The sequence below is a fragment of the Amblyomma mixtum genome, chromosome 6, assembly GCF_055824585.1.
Source record: "Amblyomma mixtum isolate Tamu chromosome 6, ASM5582458v1, whole genome shotgun sequence".
In the NCBI taxonomy this organism is placed as follows: domain Eukaryota; kingdom Metazoa; phylum Arthropoda; class Arachnida; order Ixodida; family Ixodidae; genus Amblyomma; species Amblyomma mixtum.
The window spans coordinates 128,574,691-128,593,192 of record NC_143017.1 but is presented as its reverse complement, the minus strand read 5'-3'; the positions used below and the strand labels follow the sequence as shown (position 1 = coordinate 128,593,192).

Here is an 18,502-nt window from a genome sequence, read left to right as displayed (position 1 = left end):
TTTCCGGAGCCCTTCACTGCAGCGTTCCTCATAGCCAGAGTTGCTTCGGGACGTTGAACCCAAAAAAACCAAAACCAAACAGTATTTCCTAAAAGTTTATAGACCTATTAAAGTCTACCTGCATTTCTTTTCTGTTCACATCATTAGTTATTTGAACAGGTAATAGTACTTGCCTTCTGTAGTTATTTCTAACTTGCAGCATTTTTCGTTTTGTGTTTCGAATGTTGTATGAACTTGAACTATGTAGTGGGAAAATGTGTAGCCTGTATTTATGGATCCATTGCAATAATTTAAAGAGGTACACTTGGTCAGCCTTCAACATATATTTGATAAATAATGGTAGCATTCTCAAAGACTGCTTGCATTTTTATAATCTTCCAGTATGCATAATATTTGTTTTCTAATACATTAAGTTTGTAGTAATTAGAGCTTGTCATTCCCCAATTAAGGATACCACAGCATTTCCTGGAGTAAACTAATGATTAATACAGTGCCTGTTTTATAATTAAGCTCAAGTGGTTTCTGTGAAGCCATTTGATAACTATGAAATAATTAACAGCGTTCTGTAGACAGTGTGCAGTTCCTCCAGTAAAAGATACATGAGAATAATCTGCATGTTATAATTTGTGGGGACTCGGGTATTGTGGTGTCATTCAAATAAAAATAAGGGGTTCCAAAATAGAGCCCTGGGGGACATCGTGTTGCACTTCTAGTTTGATGAAGGACCAATTTTAACACATACATTATTCGTAACGTTTCTCGAGGTAACTTTAGAATCGGTTTTAGTGCCATTCCTCTAATGCCATATGTTTTCAGTTTTGTTAACAGAGTATTATGTTGTGCAGTATCAAAGGTTTTGCTTGTAGAAATAAGGCAAAAGTAACAGTTTTCTTTTATATTTTCAATTATCTTGTCCTTAATGTCAGTGAGTGCGAGCTCTGCAGATTTATTTGCTTGGAAACCGTATTACGCTTGTATAATGCCTCAGTGTTGTGTACGTGTTCCAATACCATGCACTCGGTGAACATTTGTTATAGTTTTTAATGACCTCGAAACTCTATTTTTCTCTTATTCTGATATACAGCTCTCTAGTAACCCACGGCTTAATTCATTTGTGTTTCTTGCGACTTTCTCAAAGCGGAAAGGCCAAATCATAGTAAATGTGAAATTTCTTCAAGAAGACTTGATAAGCTTGTATGGTGCTACGTTGCTTGAACATACCGTCCCAATTCTCTTGCTTTATAAGGCTGTAAAACTTCATCAAGGCCTCATCAGATACTGCGCAATACAAATTTTTTTTTCTCTACAGGGGAAACTCTTCCCTTGCTGAAAGGAAAACCCAATTTTCCAAAGATATTCAGTGCTTTGGACAGCGCATTTCCTTTCGTGAGCACACAGGAACCTTGGCTACCATGGCCACTTTTACCATGCTGCTTACCTACGAAAGCAAGGACATTACACAGAATTTAATACAGCAACACTAGTGCTGCACTCGGTGTTTAGATTTATTCGCATGGGTTTTTCGGTGGCTGATAGCAGTTAAAAACAGTGGCAAAACTTCCAGAACTTTTCACTGCAAACTGGAGCCCCATTTTGACCTTAACGTCTTCGCCACAGAAGAATATAGCGTAGCGTAGGGAAAAGTAGCGGCCTCGCAAGATGCGGGTTCGGACGTTGGTGTCCTTTGGCAGGGACTCGAAGGCCACGTTCATGGACCAGTTCATCTTGACGTAGTGCTGCCAGCCATTCCTGTCGAACGGTATGCCGTTGTGTTTTGCGTAATTGTCCAAGCAGTCAATGTATTTGTGAGGGTATCTTTTGGGCAGGCTAGCAGTGAAAAGCATTCGGGCCATGTAGGCACCCAGGGTACCGTAGTTGACACTGGCTTCCGTGGCGTTTGGGTGGAAAAAATCGGGCGTAAGGAATTCCATCCTCACTTCGGCTTCACTGTGAGTGCCTAGGAGTCGGGGATTCAGCTCCGTCTGCTTCCCTGTGTATCTAGTGAGCATGATGATGTTGGCCATGAAATCGCTGTTGTAAGAAGCTGGCGGCACACCGCCAACCCCCGCGTCAACGCCAACCCCTGCAGAGTGAACAGAAAAAAGCACAAAACTCAGCTGTCAAAGCATCAATAAAAAGGTTACCTTGGATTAGTATTCAAAGCATGGGAACACAACAAACTTCGACCTGGCGCTGATTTTTGTAGTTTAATGTCAGAACATCTATACATCTACACTGGCTTTCTATTCTCCTGTGCCTAATCAGATGCTGTTTCACGAAATATCATGTACACTGATGTACAGATACATTGCTGGCTGAGCTTTATTATGCCTTCAAATTCCATTTCCCGGTCACTATATTTTCCTGCCGCAAATTTTAGCAGCGGGTTGGAAGCACTTTACTGTGTTTTCATTCCCCCTCCAATGATGACCAATATAAAATTTTTGTTGGTTTGATGAGCAATAGCTTTCGCCCCAATTTATCATCGTTAGCAGTGGCTGATAGTTGTCCCCATTTTGTATTACTCTTGGTAAAAATGAGGAGTCCGAATTTCACGGCACTCATGTGTGCTGAAATGAAAGTAGCCCAGAAAGTTTAGATAACATTCGATACAAAAGCAGCATCCCTGTGGCCACACATGACACCTGTAAAAAAAGGGCATGATTTGGTACGTGTGCTTACGTACCATGGATTTTGAGGGTGGCGTTCAGCAGGCTGGCTCTTTCCAACGTAAAGTCGGCGCCATGCTTGGTCATAACTCCAGCTTTATGTCTTATGTTCTGCCACATCTGACTCGCCAAGGATGCAGACTTCTGTATGTTCATTACCTCCATTATGACGGCTTGTGCCCTATCTCCAAACATGGAAGTCAAGTAGCCAACACACTGCTGAGCCCTGATGGAATGGGGCAGGAAGCCTCGCCGAGACGCTGTCTTAAGCTCAAAGCCTAAGTACGTGGCGAAAGGAACGAGGAGCATGTAGGCTTTGGCAATGTCTAACGGAACTGAGGTTAGCTTTTGGACGATTCTTCGGATCACGCCTGCGTTGTTAGTGCGCACTTTATTAGCATGCTCATTCTCAATGGACCGTGACGGAGAGAACTCGTGCAGAGCTTTTTCCCAGTGCACGCCGTAGACAGGAAAGTCGTCGCTGCTTGTCAAGACCTCTTTGAGCGTGGCTTCCTTGGAGTGCGGCTCTGTGACGTTCTGAATAAATCCGTCTAGCGTCGCAATTGGTTCAACCATTTTGAAGAAGCCTTTTTCACCTGTAGACGAAGCGAGTTGTTCAAGCAAAGCTTGGTGAATTTCCGGTATGAACGATCTGGCTAACATGGAGGTTCCAGTCAAGATGCCTGCTCCTCCGTCTTCAGGGTAGACCACTTTCCAAACCGACATCAGCTTGTTCTCAATTACAGTCTGAATCGACACGGAGAAGAGCTCAGAAAAGTTTTCGGCCTTGAGGAAAGCTCGAGGATCGATTCTGGCTGCCCTGAACATATTGTCAAGGTGCGTGGTTGTGTTGACAAAGAAGTTCACGCATGACCTGTAGACGAGTGCCACTTTGTACGAATCGGTGTCCTTGATCTTCGACCAAACTAGAAAGCGCGGAAGGGCGTCGTCCACTTTGGAGGTGTAGTTGAAGCCAAGCGCCAGTGCGTAGGACAGCCCGTCGCCAAGAGCTCCCTTAGCGCTCCAGCGGCCGCACACGAAACCATAGAAGTCGTGACAGATGTCCGCGGAGGTGAGGTAAGAAGCATTAATTAGCCAGAGGGCTTCTCGGCAACTTTGAGATTCACAGGCCTCGGCCAGGTCGTGGACAAGGGTCAGCTTCATCACTAATGCAGTGTACGATTCCGCGACTGCCTTTACGGCGAAGAAACCAGCCACAATGACGGACATGACGGTGAATACGACGGCGCCGCATATGGCTATACTGGCAGCGTAAGAGGACCAAGAGGGTCGGCCCGCTGGTTGGTTGACAGTAGCCGGCGAAGCTTCCCTCACTTTTCCCACGGTTGTCTCCAGCCAAGGATACTGTGAATGGACAGCCAGCTGGTCTGTAAAGAGAACATGACTAGGAACGTTAAAACCCCAACTGCACTCTACGATTTCAGGGATTTCGTCTTAACGGCAGGAAGAAATGTGTTTAGGTTTGTATAGACTTTTTCTCTGAACAGCGAATGGTTATGATGAGACAAAGCTCTATGTCTAACTACGTTCTTCATCATCATCATCAGCCTGACTACTACCACTGCAGGGCAAAGGCCTCTCCCACGTCTCTCCAATTAGCACTGTCCCTTGCTAGCTGTGGCCACCACATCCCCGCAAACTTCTTAATTTGATTCGCTTACCTAACTTTCTGCCGCCTCCTGCTACGCTTGCCTTCTCTTGGAATCCGCTCCGTTACCCATAAGGACCATCAGTTATCTTGCCTTCGCATTACATGCTCTGCCCAAGCCCATTTCTTCCTCTTGATTTCGATTAGGATGTCATTAACCCACGTTTGTTCTTAACTTAAAGAAATCAGGTTACTTGGGTGTAATATGTCAATGCTACATCGTCTCCCTGCGTTACCAACCTCTTGCTCATACTTAAGAGTTCATATTGTTCTAATATTAACAGTGTGCTAAACTGGTCAAAAGGTCAAAAGTTGTAACTTATGGCTTGAAGTTTGGATGGAAATGGGTGCAATGGTGCTATGAAGACGCAACATGAGAGAATAAGACGGGAACTTTCTCTGACTAGCAACCGAATGATTTATTGCTACAGGTCAGGTATTTATTACATGGTGTTGTTTGGTTTTCTTCGCTATTTTTGCTCGCCATGTTTCCTTTGTATTGCTGCCTCACCTGTCGCACTAAATCATTTGGTTGCTAGTAAGTGCAAGTGTTCAGCACAAGTGTTCAGTGCAAGTGTTCTGCACAAGTGTCTCGTTCAATCATATTCTGTCTTCATAGCGTTGTTACATTCTTTTCCGTCAACATGAACAAACCCACCCGTATTAGCCCTCTTTGTACTGTTCAGATTCTTGAAATAACGCTTTATGTGAAAAACGTGGCATGTGATGCACACTGGACAATCTGGATTCTTTATGTGATGGTCTTCACATGAATGCTACCTTCCATAATAACATTCCATACATCGCCATTATAGTACATCATCTATAATTGGCTGTTATGCCATAAGGGGGTGCACCTTTGCTGTCATTTTTGCAGTCAGAGGCGATCTCTTCGACGTTTCCTCCTGTAAGCTTGAGAGTGCGCCTGGTGGAAATCACGTGGCCACTCACTGGAGATGCCGGGGCTTCGTTGGGTTGTGCGACTGCATCTGCACGGGCGGACGCAGGGTGTAAAGCGAGCGAAATTGAGACAGTTGGTTGACAGCCACAACTATCCACCTGTCAAAGGTGGAATATAGAGGCTCTCTGAAACAACGAAGAGGTTCCTGGATTAAAAAAAAAAAAGGCTTCTTGAGGTGTATAGATGGCTCCAGGGGCTTTATAACAGGTGTTTGCAGACATCAGGAAAGAGGTGAATCACGTTAACTAGTAAACATTCTACTTAAAATCTAATAGTCAACTTTTTAACTATTACAATTAGGCACCTGGTTGCAATACGAGATTTGTAACTGGCCATTAGCAATATCCATATATCACTGTTTAAAATTGTGAAAATGTGATTACCCTCTGCGCTGTGGCTCGTCAAATTTTGCCCGTCAGTGGCTCTTTTCAAAAATTGCGTGCGTTGTAACCCCCTCCAGTTCATGTCTTCATGACGTATGTGTCATGTGATATATTTTCTCTTTTGCCTGCTCTGAAGCAGCGGTGAGCATAGCACCATGGGTGGTTGGCGTAAACTTAACTGTAATAGTTAAAAAGTTATCTGTTACAAATTAGTTAACCAGCTTGCTAGTTAACATTCTAGCAACACTTCAGTTCGCGCTGGTTGGTTGTAATAAGATATAATTGCAGCAAACTGGCACAAACACACGAGGACGAGTCCTGTCTCTGTGTGTTCGTCCTTGTCTTTGTTTCAGATCGCATTTGTGCAGTCATGTCTGGTTAACATGATTCCCCGGTTCTCTGATGCCTGCAGCACTGGTGTTACAGTGCCCTAGAAGCCATCTTTATACGTCAAAAACTTATCTTTAAGAATTCTGGTTCACCTTCGCTGAAACAGCTTGTGTAGTACTACATAGGTATATTGGATGTCCCCGCTAATTTGCACTATTTACTAAAAAATTAAATATGAAGGGTAGGCGAGCTTAACCAGCTGCATACTGTTGGCAGCCTGCTGGTGTTAATTGATTGGTTCATTATGATTAATTATCCGAAATTGAAAATATTGACTTTATGGACAGCAAATGTTCTTCTTAAATGTGTAGAGTATATCTTCAGAAACCACCGATTCTATATCTTGCGACCGGTAAGCGTCACGCGTATGTTTTTTCCCAGCTGCAGAGAAAGCCTGCGAAATACAAATAAGCCCACACATTCACGCCCCACGATCGTGCTGCTCTCAACCATGGTCTGAGCGAACAAAATCAGCAGCTGGTGCGGCTCGACGGCCCCGTTGCCGCAGTAGGCCGATATGTAGACAGTGGTTGCAGCGCTAGCCAGTGTGTGCTCATGACGATGCAAGACGCAGCGCTTGATAAGAAAGCGAAGCTGGAAAGATACAAAATGAGTTGTATTCGTCACGTATAGGCTGAACGAGAAAAGGTGCATGTGTTGGGTACACAGCGAGAGAAGCTGTGGCTGTGCTGACTGCCTTTAATTCTGCATGGCTACCGATTGTAATGCATCTAGAGGTCACCTTCTGCAGCGATGTAGCTGTGGTACCTTGTTTCCACATGTTCTGCTGCATTTCTGACTACCATCTCAGGTAGGGCCATACAGATTTCTCGTATTGTAACTGAGATCTTCCGGTGTGGAAGTCCTGTGTGCTGTGTACTGAGTCCTTTATGTAATCCCATGATAAGTAGTCCAGAGATGCCATGCCAGACAATCTATAGCTGGCTGTTCACGGGCCTTAGCCATCCTTTCTGTCTACTTGTGTGGTAATGTGGCGTTCAGCCAGGTCCGAACCTTGTCGCTGCTATGTAAAGATCCAAAAGAAATACGTCAACCGGCCTTTTGAGGATGTCATGGACATAGCGCTCTGTTGTCAGAGTCCTGTTGAAAAAGCATGCTCGAATAAAGCACTGGTGAAAAATTTTCATTAAGCACTTAAACAACCATCGGAATGGTACTTGGAGGTCAACGTCCCAAACTGCACGCGGACTGTAAGAAGCGCTTTAGGGGCGGGCTCAGGATTAATATCGACGCCCTGGGTTTCTTTAATATGTACTGATTTTGCTGAGCATGTGAGCATTTTTGCATTCCGCTTCCATCTAGATGCGGCTGCTCGCTTTTTGTATGCGGGAAGTGCGGGGTTCGATTGCCATGCGCGGTACCTGCCAGTATACAGAAGGTGCAAGTTTTCCACTGGCCTGGTGCTGGGCTTCTCTTGGGTGACATGCATGGAAAATGGGTGTCTGACGCAACCTTGAGTGGACTAACCTAGGGCCACGGCGCTCTTCGGGCAAAGTTTCTATTGCGCCATTAAAAACCAAATCATCGGCATGAAATGCGCGACCAAGGTCACCTGCTGCCCTTCAAGTAGCCACTGAAACCACCGGTGGGTCTGAAGTTCTGAACGACCACTGGTACTGGTGCTGGCCTTGGAAAAACCAATGGGGTTTTGTCTTGTTCGAGTAGGGAGCAGGGAGTATGTTTACTCGTGAATTTTATAAAAATCACTTCGCTAAGTAAATTCAACTGCAAAATCACACCGGGTTTGAAAGTCTCATGGCTCAGATTTTGATGCAGCTGCACATGTTAAAGAATTTTTTTTTTAGTGCGCTTTGTAGAAGCTAAGTTATATGTAGTCAAAATTTGAATTTCAGCGTCTTCGCGCCTTTTCCTCTTCCCTCGTCACTGGAAGGTCGGCGCCCCTCCGCCGGCCCCACACCCGGTGGCGGAGCTTCCTCACCCGCCGGAGCTACGCGGCTTATTGGCCGCGTCTGGTCTGCCTTTCCTCTGAAAGAATCTAACAAATATACAGGTACGAGAGACGGAGGGGCGTGCGAGCATGAAAGTCGCCGGAAGGGCTCTCCAACTTTCGCGCGTGATTGTGAGTTATCTGCTGCGTGTGGAAGTGTATCATTTCATTTGGCTCAGGTTTTTAGGGCAACACAGTGAAGCGATTGAGTGAGTTGATGTGCTCTCCTCGGAAGATGTTTCAGAATCTCTGTCCGCGCTTGCTAGTCGAAAGTGAACAGCGAAAAAATATTAATCTGGGTATCCTTAGCAAAGACAGAAGTTCCGTTCCGCGTACATGTAAACCTACCCGTCTGTCGTCAGGTTTCGTAGGTTCGCACAGATATCGTCGGAATCGGTCGCCTGCCTGAATGTCACTGTTGCGCAATGTCTGCAGCAATGTCTGTTTAATCCTATGCTATGCTCACAGAGCCAGAGCCATGCGTGCTTTCTCACAGTTAAAAAGACATATCTGCTACGCAAAAAATAACCAGCTAAACGTCGGTCTCGCATTTAGCTGGTACCACGAGAGCATGTGCCAAACCAGTGCTTCCAGAGTTCAGAAGCGACAATTAACGCCGCTGCCATACCCCGCTGCCATACCCCGCGAAGTGAGGAATGAAATTTGTCGCAGTTTTATCGTTCCAGCTTCGGTCTTGATATATCTTGCCGGGCTAGTAGCGTGTTTAACCAGGCATCGGGTCCAGGAACACCGCCGCTGTGCCGATGGAGGAAGGAACGTGGGCTGGAGACAGGGAGGGTAGGAGAATCAAAGGAGAATTATATTCACACATTTACAACATTATTTACAAACAGGGACAAACAAAGTAAAAGCTGAGAAGAGTCTCAGGGAATCGCTCTCCGATGAACATCTCGGGCGCTTTAAATAGCCCCTTTTTCGTCCAATCACTGGGACTCCGTCTTGGGCAGCGCCTTTGGATGAAGCCAACAACGCTCATTGGCTGGCTTAGCCATTTCGTCGAAATCAGAACGGCGCTCCCCTCTCCAGCCTCTTCCTCGGCTGAGTCGCTCCCGAAGGTATCCTTTCCTCAGGTCACCTCCTCACCCACAATTGGACGTGCAGTTAACCAAACGCAGCCGTCAGCTGATGACCCTTCAGGAAGCCGGTCAGGGGTCATATGCTTTTGTTCAAGGAGACGCCCGAAGGCGAATACTGGCAGCGGCGCCACCCGCGCCGTCCACAAAGGAGCGGTAGCGCGGATGATTGACAGCCGCTCGTCTCGGTACGTGGCGGCAGGCGTTGAGGGCTGTCTTTCTGGCGGTGGTGCATATGCATGGTCGCAAGGGTCATTGCCGCTGCGTTGGGTGCTGCTCGAGAAAACGTGGTGGTAGTGACGCCGCAGTGGAAGACAGTCTCCGTCCGTCGTGTCGGGCGCCACTAGCTGTTCTTTGCAGGCGTCGCATGGGAGCGCGTATGGGGGAAGCACCACTGTAGCACAACCACGCACTGCCTCTGGGAATGGCTTAAGTGAAGACGACTATGGCAGGAACGCACAAAGGAGGGGGGGGGGGGGGGGGTAGAACACAACAGTCTTTATCGCGCTGAGAAAACGCGGCGCGCTGTTGCGTTTTGCACCTTCGCGCGTACCCACCGCGGTGGCTCAGTGATAAGGCGCTCGTCTACCGAGCCGGAGTACCCGGGTTCGAACCCGACCGTGGCGGCCGCGGTCACGTGCGATGTCAGTGCACGTTAAACATACCCAGGTGGTCGAAATTATTCCGGAGACCTCCTCTACGGCACCCCTTTCTTCTTTCACTCCCACTATCCTCCCTTCCCTTACGGCGCGATTCGGGTGTCCGCCGAGATATGCGAGACAGATACCGCGCCATTTCCTTTCTTCAAAAACCAATTTACCACCTTCGCGCGCGAAGACTGGTTGGCGCCGTAGAGCCACGCCAGCCATAGAGTTGATATCTTTAGCATACCGTGTACCGTATTAGCGCTAGCGTTACCGGAGTACCGGGAGCCCGCCCATCGCCAATGCGCATGCGCAGATCGCCTCGAGGGCGCCAGGTACCCAGCAGCTGCACGCACGCCTGCCGCATCGGGACCAATCAGCGCTTGCTATTAAAATTAAAAACCTTTTACTGCTGTGATTTACTGCTGTGATTGATCAGCGGAGTAACACTGGACGTCGCGTACCATGGCCCATTGTTACCAACAGCTGTTTTCTCTTGCGTAAGCAACACTGCGCCAGGTTTCGAGCCGTCGCGTGGGCCCCGGCGGTGGCCACAGTTGGCCTTGAACAGCGTTGCTTCAGTCGCGCTCCGCCAGACGGCAGCGATGTCGGCGCGCCTCAGGCATTACATTGCGTACTTAATTATAGCATATACTATAGCCAGATAAAATATGCCTTCAGTTAAACTCTGCCCACATTAACGACCACCAGACTATTCCTCCGCGTGAAGGAATCGGCCGTAGTCAGGGTCGGATTTCTGAGGGAGAGTGTGAAGACGGCCTTCCCCTTTCTCAAGCGAGAAATTTTACGGTGAAAAACGATGCTGGACGCCATTTTTCGGCGGAAGGGAGTTCAACAAATACATGGTTCAAACACGACCGCATCTCTCGGTGGACACCCTAACCGCACCGTAAAGGCAGGGAGGACGCCACCACCCGTTCGGCGCGATGCCTTGCCCTTTGAACGCAACGCTTTTTGAGGAAAGGAAATGGCGCAGTAATTCTATCATCTCGGTGGACACCCGAACCGCACCGTACAGGAAGGGAGGGGGGTGGTGTAAACTTTATTGGCCATGACAAATTACAGGTGGGGGGCAGAGCCCCCCTCATGGCCTGCGGGAGTGGCCCACACAGTGGGTTCCTCCCTTACAAATGGTGTGCCAGACCCTGGAGGGCCAGCCTGTTAGAGGCACTGGTGATGGCGAGTCGTTGGTCTTGGAGTGCTGAACTGGACATCAGCTGTTCCCAGTAAGTGAGTGCCACCTCTGGGGGAGGGGGGTGCGGGTAAGTGGAACAGGTGAGCAGAACATGCAGAAAGTCGCCTGGTTTGCCACATAGTCGACAGGAGGAGGAGAATAGGTCAGGGAAGCGTCCGTGCATGACTATCGGGTATGGGACCCATGTGTGCGAGTTTGAAGCCTGCGCCAGAAAGTTGATTGCGTGGTTGATAGCGAAGGGTGAGGAGGTGCGTGTATCTGTCTGTTGGAACGATAGTGTTGTAGGATGTCACTGAAATTTAACAGGCACTCCCCTTCGACGGAGGAGGCGGTGTGCTCACCCGCCCGGAGGGTAAGATCTCGGGCGAGGGCATGCGCCTCCTCGTTTCCGGGTAGACCGGCATGTGCTGGCGCCCAGATGAGCGTTACGGTTCTGGAGGGATTCCAGCGTCGGAGTATGCTGCTGGCTTGCCGAGAGATACGACCAGTGCTATAATTTAGGATTGCTGTTTGCGAATCGGATATAATTTTGGTAGCGGCTGAAGAGGAGATGGCCAGAGCGATAGCCGCTTCCTCTGCCGTGGTTATGGATGAGGTAAGAATGGTTCCTGCCGTGATGGGGCGGCCGTCACTGCGAACAGCCACTATAGCTGCCTGTGCGCCTGATGCGTAGAGCGAGGCATCAGTATATGCTACATTTGGATCCTCTCCGTAAGCTCTGTGTAGTGCCAAGGCCCGGGCCTCTCTGCGCTTTTTATCGCGCTCCGGGTGCATGTGTTTAGGGAGGGGGGGTAGTATCTGAACTGCAGCTCTTATGGGAGTGGGGATTGTGTCAGTGCCGGGTATAACGCCGACAGGCGATATGCGAAGAGACTGCAGCAGAGCTCGTCCTGCAGGGGTGCGTGTGAGTCTGGCTAGTTGCGCCGTTTTGGTGGCCTCACAGAGTTCCTCGAAAGTGTTATGTATTCCTAGTCGAAGAAGGCGCTCTGTGGAAGTGCATGGGGGAAGGCGTAAAGCTGTGCGCGTACTGCTCCGAATGAGGCCGTCTAGGCGTTCTCTATCTTTCGCTAAGAGGGGCAGATACGGTAGTGCATATGTTATTCTACTGGTGATGTAAGCCTGTGTTAGTCGAAGCGTGTTTGGTTCCCGTAGGCCCGATTTTCTGTGTGCCACACGTTTGATGAGCCTAGTGGCTTGTTGTGTGTGCGTTTGTAGCGCTTGGATCGTGTCAGTGTGAGAGCCAGAAGTAGTGAGAAACATTCCCAGTATGCGAACCTTTGGCACTGTGGGAATCGGTTCCTTGCCCAAAACGAGCTGAATATTCGGTGGTGTGCCAGACATTCGGTGGGGTTTGTATATGAAAAGTTGCGATTTCGTGGGGGAGCATGAGAGCCCTCTATCATGGACGTACGTGCAAATAATATTTAGTGCTGTTTGTAAACGGTGTTCTATCTCCGCGTCGCTACCTCGGCATGTCCATAGTGTAATGTCATCGGCATAGAAGCTGAAGTGTAGGTTGGGTATCGACTTGAGTAATTTAGGTAATCCCATCATGGCTATGTTAAAGAGAGTCGGGGAGAGGACCGCTCCCTGTGGGGTGCCTCGTGCTTCGACGTTGATGTCGTTTAAGGAATGCGGGCCGAATGAGAGATGGGCCGTGCGATTACTGAGGAAATCGCGAATGCAGTTGTACATGCGTTGTCCAACGTCGAGGGATTGTAGGTTCGTTAGGATAGCCGCGTGGGTAACGTGATCAAAGGCCTTATTGAGGTCTACTCCTAATATGGCTTTCGTATCCTTTGTTTTGGGTTCCAGTATCTGATGTTGTAGTTGGAGGAATACATCCTGCGCTGACAATCCTGGTCTAAAGCCATACATGCTGTTAGGGAGGAGCTCATTATCCTCCAAGTAGTTGCTGAGTCGCGTCTGAATGACATGCTCGAACAGCTTGCCTACACATGAAGTAAGAGAGATGGGTCGGAGATTAGTATGGTGAAGCGGCTTGCCTGGCTTGGGCAGAAATACAACTTTCGCTGTTTTCCACTGAGGAGGTAGGGAACCGTTTTGCCAGCACTCGTTGAAATAGGCTGTTAAGACTTCGATAGAGGGGGTGTCGAGATTTCGTAGTGCCCTGTTCGTGATCCCATCCGGTCCCGGAGCGGAGGATGTGTTCAGTTTGTGGAGTTCTGCCCTTACCTCAGCTTCTGTAATGGGCTGGTCTAAGAGTGCGTTTGGGGCGCCTTCGTAGTCGGGGTGAGTTTGGGCAGGGAATGGTGGAAGGTAGAGGTATTTAAGCTGTTGTAAGAGGTCCTGTGGTTGAACTGTGCTGCCATGAATGAGTTTAGTGAGGTTATGATACTGGGTCGTTTTGGACTGCGTTGGGTCTAGAAGATGCCTAAATAGGCGCCATGTCTGAGAGAGACATGTTTCTATTGAGACGAGTGCATAAGGTCTCCCAATTTTGCCTCATCAGAGTGGTTGCGTGCTTCTCTATTTCTGCATTTAGTCTACAAAGTCTTCTTTTAAGAGTTCGGTTCCACCGTTGTTTATGCCAGCGGCGCTCAAGGCCCGTTTTTGCCTCCCACAAACGCAAGAGGCGTGTGTCTACCGCCTCACTGGGGCAATCCGGGGGGGGGGGGGGGGGGGGGGGGGGGGGTAGTGCGAGTAACTGCTCGTATATCCTGTTGTAGTTTTGTGGTCCACGCCTCTATGTCCGTTATGGACGTGTGCGCTCGATTGCTTCGGCATTTTCTGAGAGATTCCCAGTTCGTGATAGTTGGGTGTTTAGGGGAGGGTTTGCCAATTTGGCTATGGAGCGTATTCTCTATAATGTAGTGATCGCTGCCTACATTTTCATTAGTGTTGCACCATTTTGCATCAGGAATGGAGTGTGTGAATGTGAGATCTGGTGTGGTGTCCCTGCTCACACTTGTTCCCACACGAGTGGGGTGATCGGAATAAGTAAGAAGTGTGAAGCCTTCCTGCTGTGCGGACAGCCAGACTCGGCGGCCCTTTGGAGTGTCTGTAGGGTACCCCCATGCTGTGTGTGGGGCGAAGTCCCCTACAATTAGCAAGGGTCGCTTATGCGCAAGTTGTTTGACAAGTGAGAAAAGCCGGTCGAAGTTTGGGAGAGCCCTTTTAGGGGGGCTATAAATGTTGAGAATAAAGAGATTGTGGAATTTTGGGTTATTGGGTACAAGCTCAATGCAGATATGGTCAATGTTGCAAACGGGGAGGCTGTGCACCAATACGGGACACGTACGTTTAACAAGAAATGCTACGTTGTGTGGTGCCTCCGATGAGGGTAAATAAGGCGTATATCCCGGCAGGGTAATGCGATTAATCGGTTCCTGTAGCGCCAAGACATCCGAGCCTGAAGCACGTTGTAGAAGTTGTTGGAGGATCCCTCTTTTAAGGCGGAAGCCTTTAATGTCTCATCGTTGTAAGCAGCAGTTGTCGACAGAAAATGTCACGCTTTTCAATTGGTGGAAACGGTCGTGACGTCTCAGTGCGCGAATTTCAAGCGGGGCCAATTGTACTTTGGGTAGTAACCATGCAACCAATTGAAGGGATCGTATAGTGATGCTCCAAGTAAGTGGGACTGAGCTTATTTAATTGCTTAATTACCCAATTAGCCTAATTAGATTTACTAGTCAGGCCATATAAATAAATAAAACCGATTAAGAAATTGGTCGAGCTCAGGAATCGAACCCCGGTCTTCGGCGTGAGAGACGAAGATGCTATCCACTCCGCCATACCAGCTCGATGGTTTGGAATGAACAAAGGCGCGTCTAGTGAATACGGTGTCTTCACTCACTCTCATCCTCCTCCATTCCCTTCCCGCGAGGTTTAGGTGTCCACCGACAAATGAGAGACAGATACATTTCCTTTCCTCAAAAACCAATTTACTGACGAGCGAGGCGTAGAACCGAATGGGCGATGGAGTTCTATGCACTCCATGGCAGCGTTGCAAGACGCTGTCGCGTTCCACTCTTAGGGGCATCAGTGACCACACTTTAGGTCAAAAAAGTGCCCCCCTGAATTTTGTGAGACAGTTACTGCGTAATTTCCTTTCCTCAAATACAATTTTCATTTTCTTCATTACGGCTCCTCTTTATCTATCTTCTTTCACTCCCACTTCCTCCCTTCCTCTACGGTGCGGTTCAGGTGTCCACCGAGATGACAGAGAACTACTACGCCATTTCCTTTCCTCAAAAAGCGTTGTGTTCAAAGGGCAAAGCATCGCGCAGAACGGGTGGTGTTCCGTGGACTCCCTGGCAGCGCTACAACGCGCTGTCGCGTTCCACTCCTAAAGGCGAAGCTTAAGGCTTAAGCGTCATTAATTAGCAGTTAATTAGTATTCAGGCATTAATCACTCATTTACCGTTAATTAGTGATTTGTCATCACTTAGTAATTAGTACTCAATTATATGTGACGCCACCGGTGCCACAGAAACAGTGAAGGTGGTGCGGAAAACGCTTCCGCCTCTACCCACTTTAGACAGTCAAAGTGCCCCCTGAATTTTTTCTCCCAAAATCCCGGCAGTTCCACTGCCAGACCGTGCATAAAGGTTTAGAGGGCGCCATCATGTGGCAGCGATGGGAGTGCCTGTTGCGTTAAAGTGGGAGGAGTATGACTTATGTTCGGGGTTGGGGGGTCCTGATGCTCTGGTGTCTTTGTTTTGCGCTACGATAGGGGTGACTGTCAAATCCAGCCAGATGCTCTTCTATTTCCTGAAATCTGCGGGCTGTGCGTTCTGCATGCTCTTCCAGCGCTTTATGGAAGGTTGTAGAGATTTGGACGAACATTTGATCGATTTTTTGCGAAAGCGCTGCTTCTAGCTTAGTTACTATGGTGTGTTCAATACGTTCGACCAGGCGAGCTTCTAGCCGAGCACAGAGAATGTTTTCAAGGCGATCTGCCGCTGCTTGGAGGTCTGCATCCGAGAGAGCTACGCTTGTTCTAGCGCTATTGCTCGGGGAGGGTAGCGGTTCGAGATCTGGCTCTGGGTCCTCATGCATGGGTGCGGTGGAGGGATGGTCATTGCTTTGAGGGTTAGTGTCTTGTTGATTTGGTGAGACAGGATCGTGAGTGGGGTTAGAAGTGGGGGAAGGAAGTGAGGAAGAAGGGGATGGTCCCCCAGAGGTAGCACTTAGCTTGGCTTCCAGTAATGCGATGCGTTGGAGGAGCATGGCGTTTTCTTCTTGCAGCTGCCGTTGTGCTGCATTCTCCGGCGTTGAGGTTGGCTGTATTGTGCTGTGCGCCGGCTGTGTAGAGCCTCCCGGTGACTGCGCCACTTTCTGCGCCCATGTATCCTGCTTGCTTACTGCGGACCCCGTGAGGTCTTGCTGCGGCTGGGTAAGTGCAGGCCAAGACGACGGATGCTGGTCAAGTTGTTGGAAGGCTTGCTTCGCAGGGTACTGAAGCCGTTTTGTGCCTGGGTTCCGTGCCTTGCAGGGTCCTGTGCCCGTGAGGTGCGGGCCGTTGCAGTGGATACATTTAGGTATGCACTGTGGGTCAGTACTGGGATGTTGTGTCCCACATCTGGGGCATAGATGAGTCTTTGGTAAGGGACATACGTCGTAACGGTGGCCCGGTTGCCTACAGTTCGTGCAGGCGTCTGGGGTATACCTCTGTAAGGCGTGCATCTTTAGATGGTGCCCATATAGTTGATGGCGTAGGGGACCTTGTCCGCGTCGAATGTAATGAGGATTGAGTTGGTCTTCCCCATTCTGCGTGCAGCCAAGATGGTGTGGTCTGGATTCCCTTGCACGATATATTTGTATATTTCCTCGGGCGTCTCTTGATAGTAGGCGTTCGTCAGTACTCCTCTAGTGGCGCCCGGGGGCGGTGCCGCATAAGCTGTGCACTCGTACCGTGTGTCGTCGATGGACAGGTGGGTGACTCCTATCAGGTGTTGAACGGTTTCGGTGTGCGTTGTGGCTATGGTAAATGTATTGTTGGTTGGGTGGATACGGAGCACAGCGTCGGCTGGCAGAGGCTTTGTTAGTTGGGCTTGAACTGCAGCTCGTATTTTCATTCCGGGCATGGTAGAGAGCAGGACCTCACCTCGCGGCCGGAAGACAACCCTGATTGCCTCTAACGGCAGGGGCGGTATTCGTCTGTTGCGCTGGGAGACGAGGAGTGAAGCACGTGTGATCGGCGGCGCCCGTTGCGGCGCCGCAACGGCGTTTGTCGCGGCGTTTGTCGCGGCGGAGAGCTGGGCGTTCCTGCCGTTTGGGTGAGCGTTGCCGGCGGTGCTAGGCGTTTGAAGCGGTTTATGGGTAATTGCTGCAATCGCTTGCCTTTCTGCCCGAGTTTTGTACGAACGGCCCAACGCGGCGATCCAGTCGCCGGACTGAAGTTCGTGTTCTGGGACGGTGCGTCCCTCCACCTGGATCTCCATGGGGAGGCCGGGCTCGCCGGCTTGGCGCGTTGGTGAGGCTGCCGTCAGGCTTATCTAGGTGGCGTTCGGCGGCTGCACAAAACCGGCCCGAAATCCAGGAAAGGAAGAGTTCAAATCACACACCTGGACTTGCGAATCCCTGGAGATGTTTGGCGCTTGCTTGGACAGTTGGTTGGCCGCTGTGATGAAAATTTCCGGAGAAACACACACATTTAGCCGGAGCCCATGTGCAGAGCGTCCGACCCGCGTTGCCCCCTGGCGGCGATCCTTCACAGTAAGGGAGGAACGCCAGTACCCGTTCGGCGCGAAGCTACCGGCGCTTGAATGCCGGTCCTGTAGGAGGGCTTAGAGAGTCTCGTTAAATCTGGTACGGTGCCCGGATGCTCTCGTGTCAGTGCCCGGATGTTGGCTCTCGGTCTCGGCGTGACGTCACCACACTGCCGACAACGGGAGCTAAAAGCATTTCATGCTTAAAACTGCTCACAAGTAATTTTCAACATAACCATTGGCTGTTGCTGCCAATCTACAGCAGAATACAACATGAAGAATACAGTGTTCTACAGTTGGCATCAACAGAGAACAGTTGGCAACAACACTCTGTGGTCCGCGGGTTGTTGTATTACTCCGCCAATCAAGCACAACAGTAAAAAAAAGTATATGTTTCAGTATTACACGTCATTAAACAAGTCAAGGCTTCACAGTTCTCGTGCTTATAGCTTCGTATTGCGATTACCTCTTTGTTTACGCAAGAAGACAAGCTTTAACAACGGATTATTTCCTTGTGGCCGAGGTACTGTTTGCAGTGGTCCAATACGGGCGGAGCCAACGTTACATTAACGTTGGGCGGAGCTGCACTGCGGATTTAAGCTGTACCTTACCATACTACACAAAAATGCGGTGTCATGTTTTCAGAAGGCAAGGGAATTATGGGAAGTGCAAATGCCAGCGAACGTCTTTGTGGATCCCCGCCGTCCTTCACGCAATTGCGCAAGCCAAACGTGAGGAAGTATATTGTTTTTCTGATAGGCGTGATTTGCTAATAGTACTTTAGTAACTTTTTGTATTTTGATTACATCTGCTGCGGTTGGCGTCACCGTCTT

The 18,502-nt window shown here is 49.2% G+C and overlaps 1 protein-coding gene across 1 annotated transcript; it reads right to left on the bottom strand.

The window, feature by feature from the left end:
* Window positions 1–138: 138 nt before the first annotated feature.
* Window positions 139–17,678, bottom strand: LOC149340372 (uncharacterized). The gene is made up of 4 exons (XM_089549140.1): window positions 17,526–17,678; window positions 5,196–5,327; window positions 2,687–4,057; window positions 139–2,083 (listed from the first exon to the last, which is right to left on the bottom strand). Exons 3-4 carry the CDS (start codon window positions 3,897–3,899, stop codon window positions 1,506–1,508), a joined length of 1,791 nt encoding a protein of 596 aa, XP_089405266.1. The 5' UTR covers window positions 3,900–4,057; window positions 5,196–5,327; window positions 17,526–17,678; the 3' UTR covers window positions 139–1,505.
* Between the last annotated feature and the right edge of the window lie 824 nt (window positions 17,679–18,502).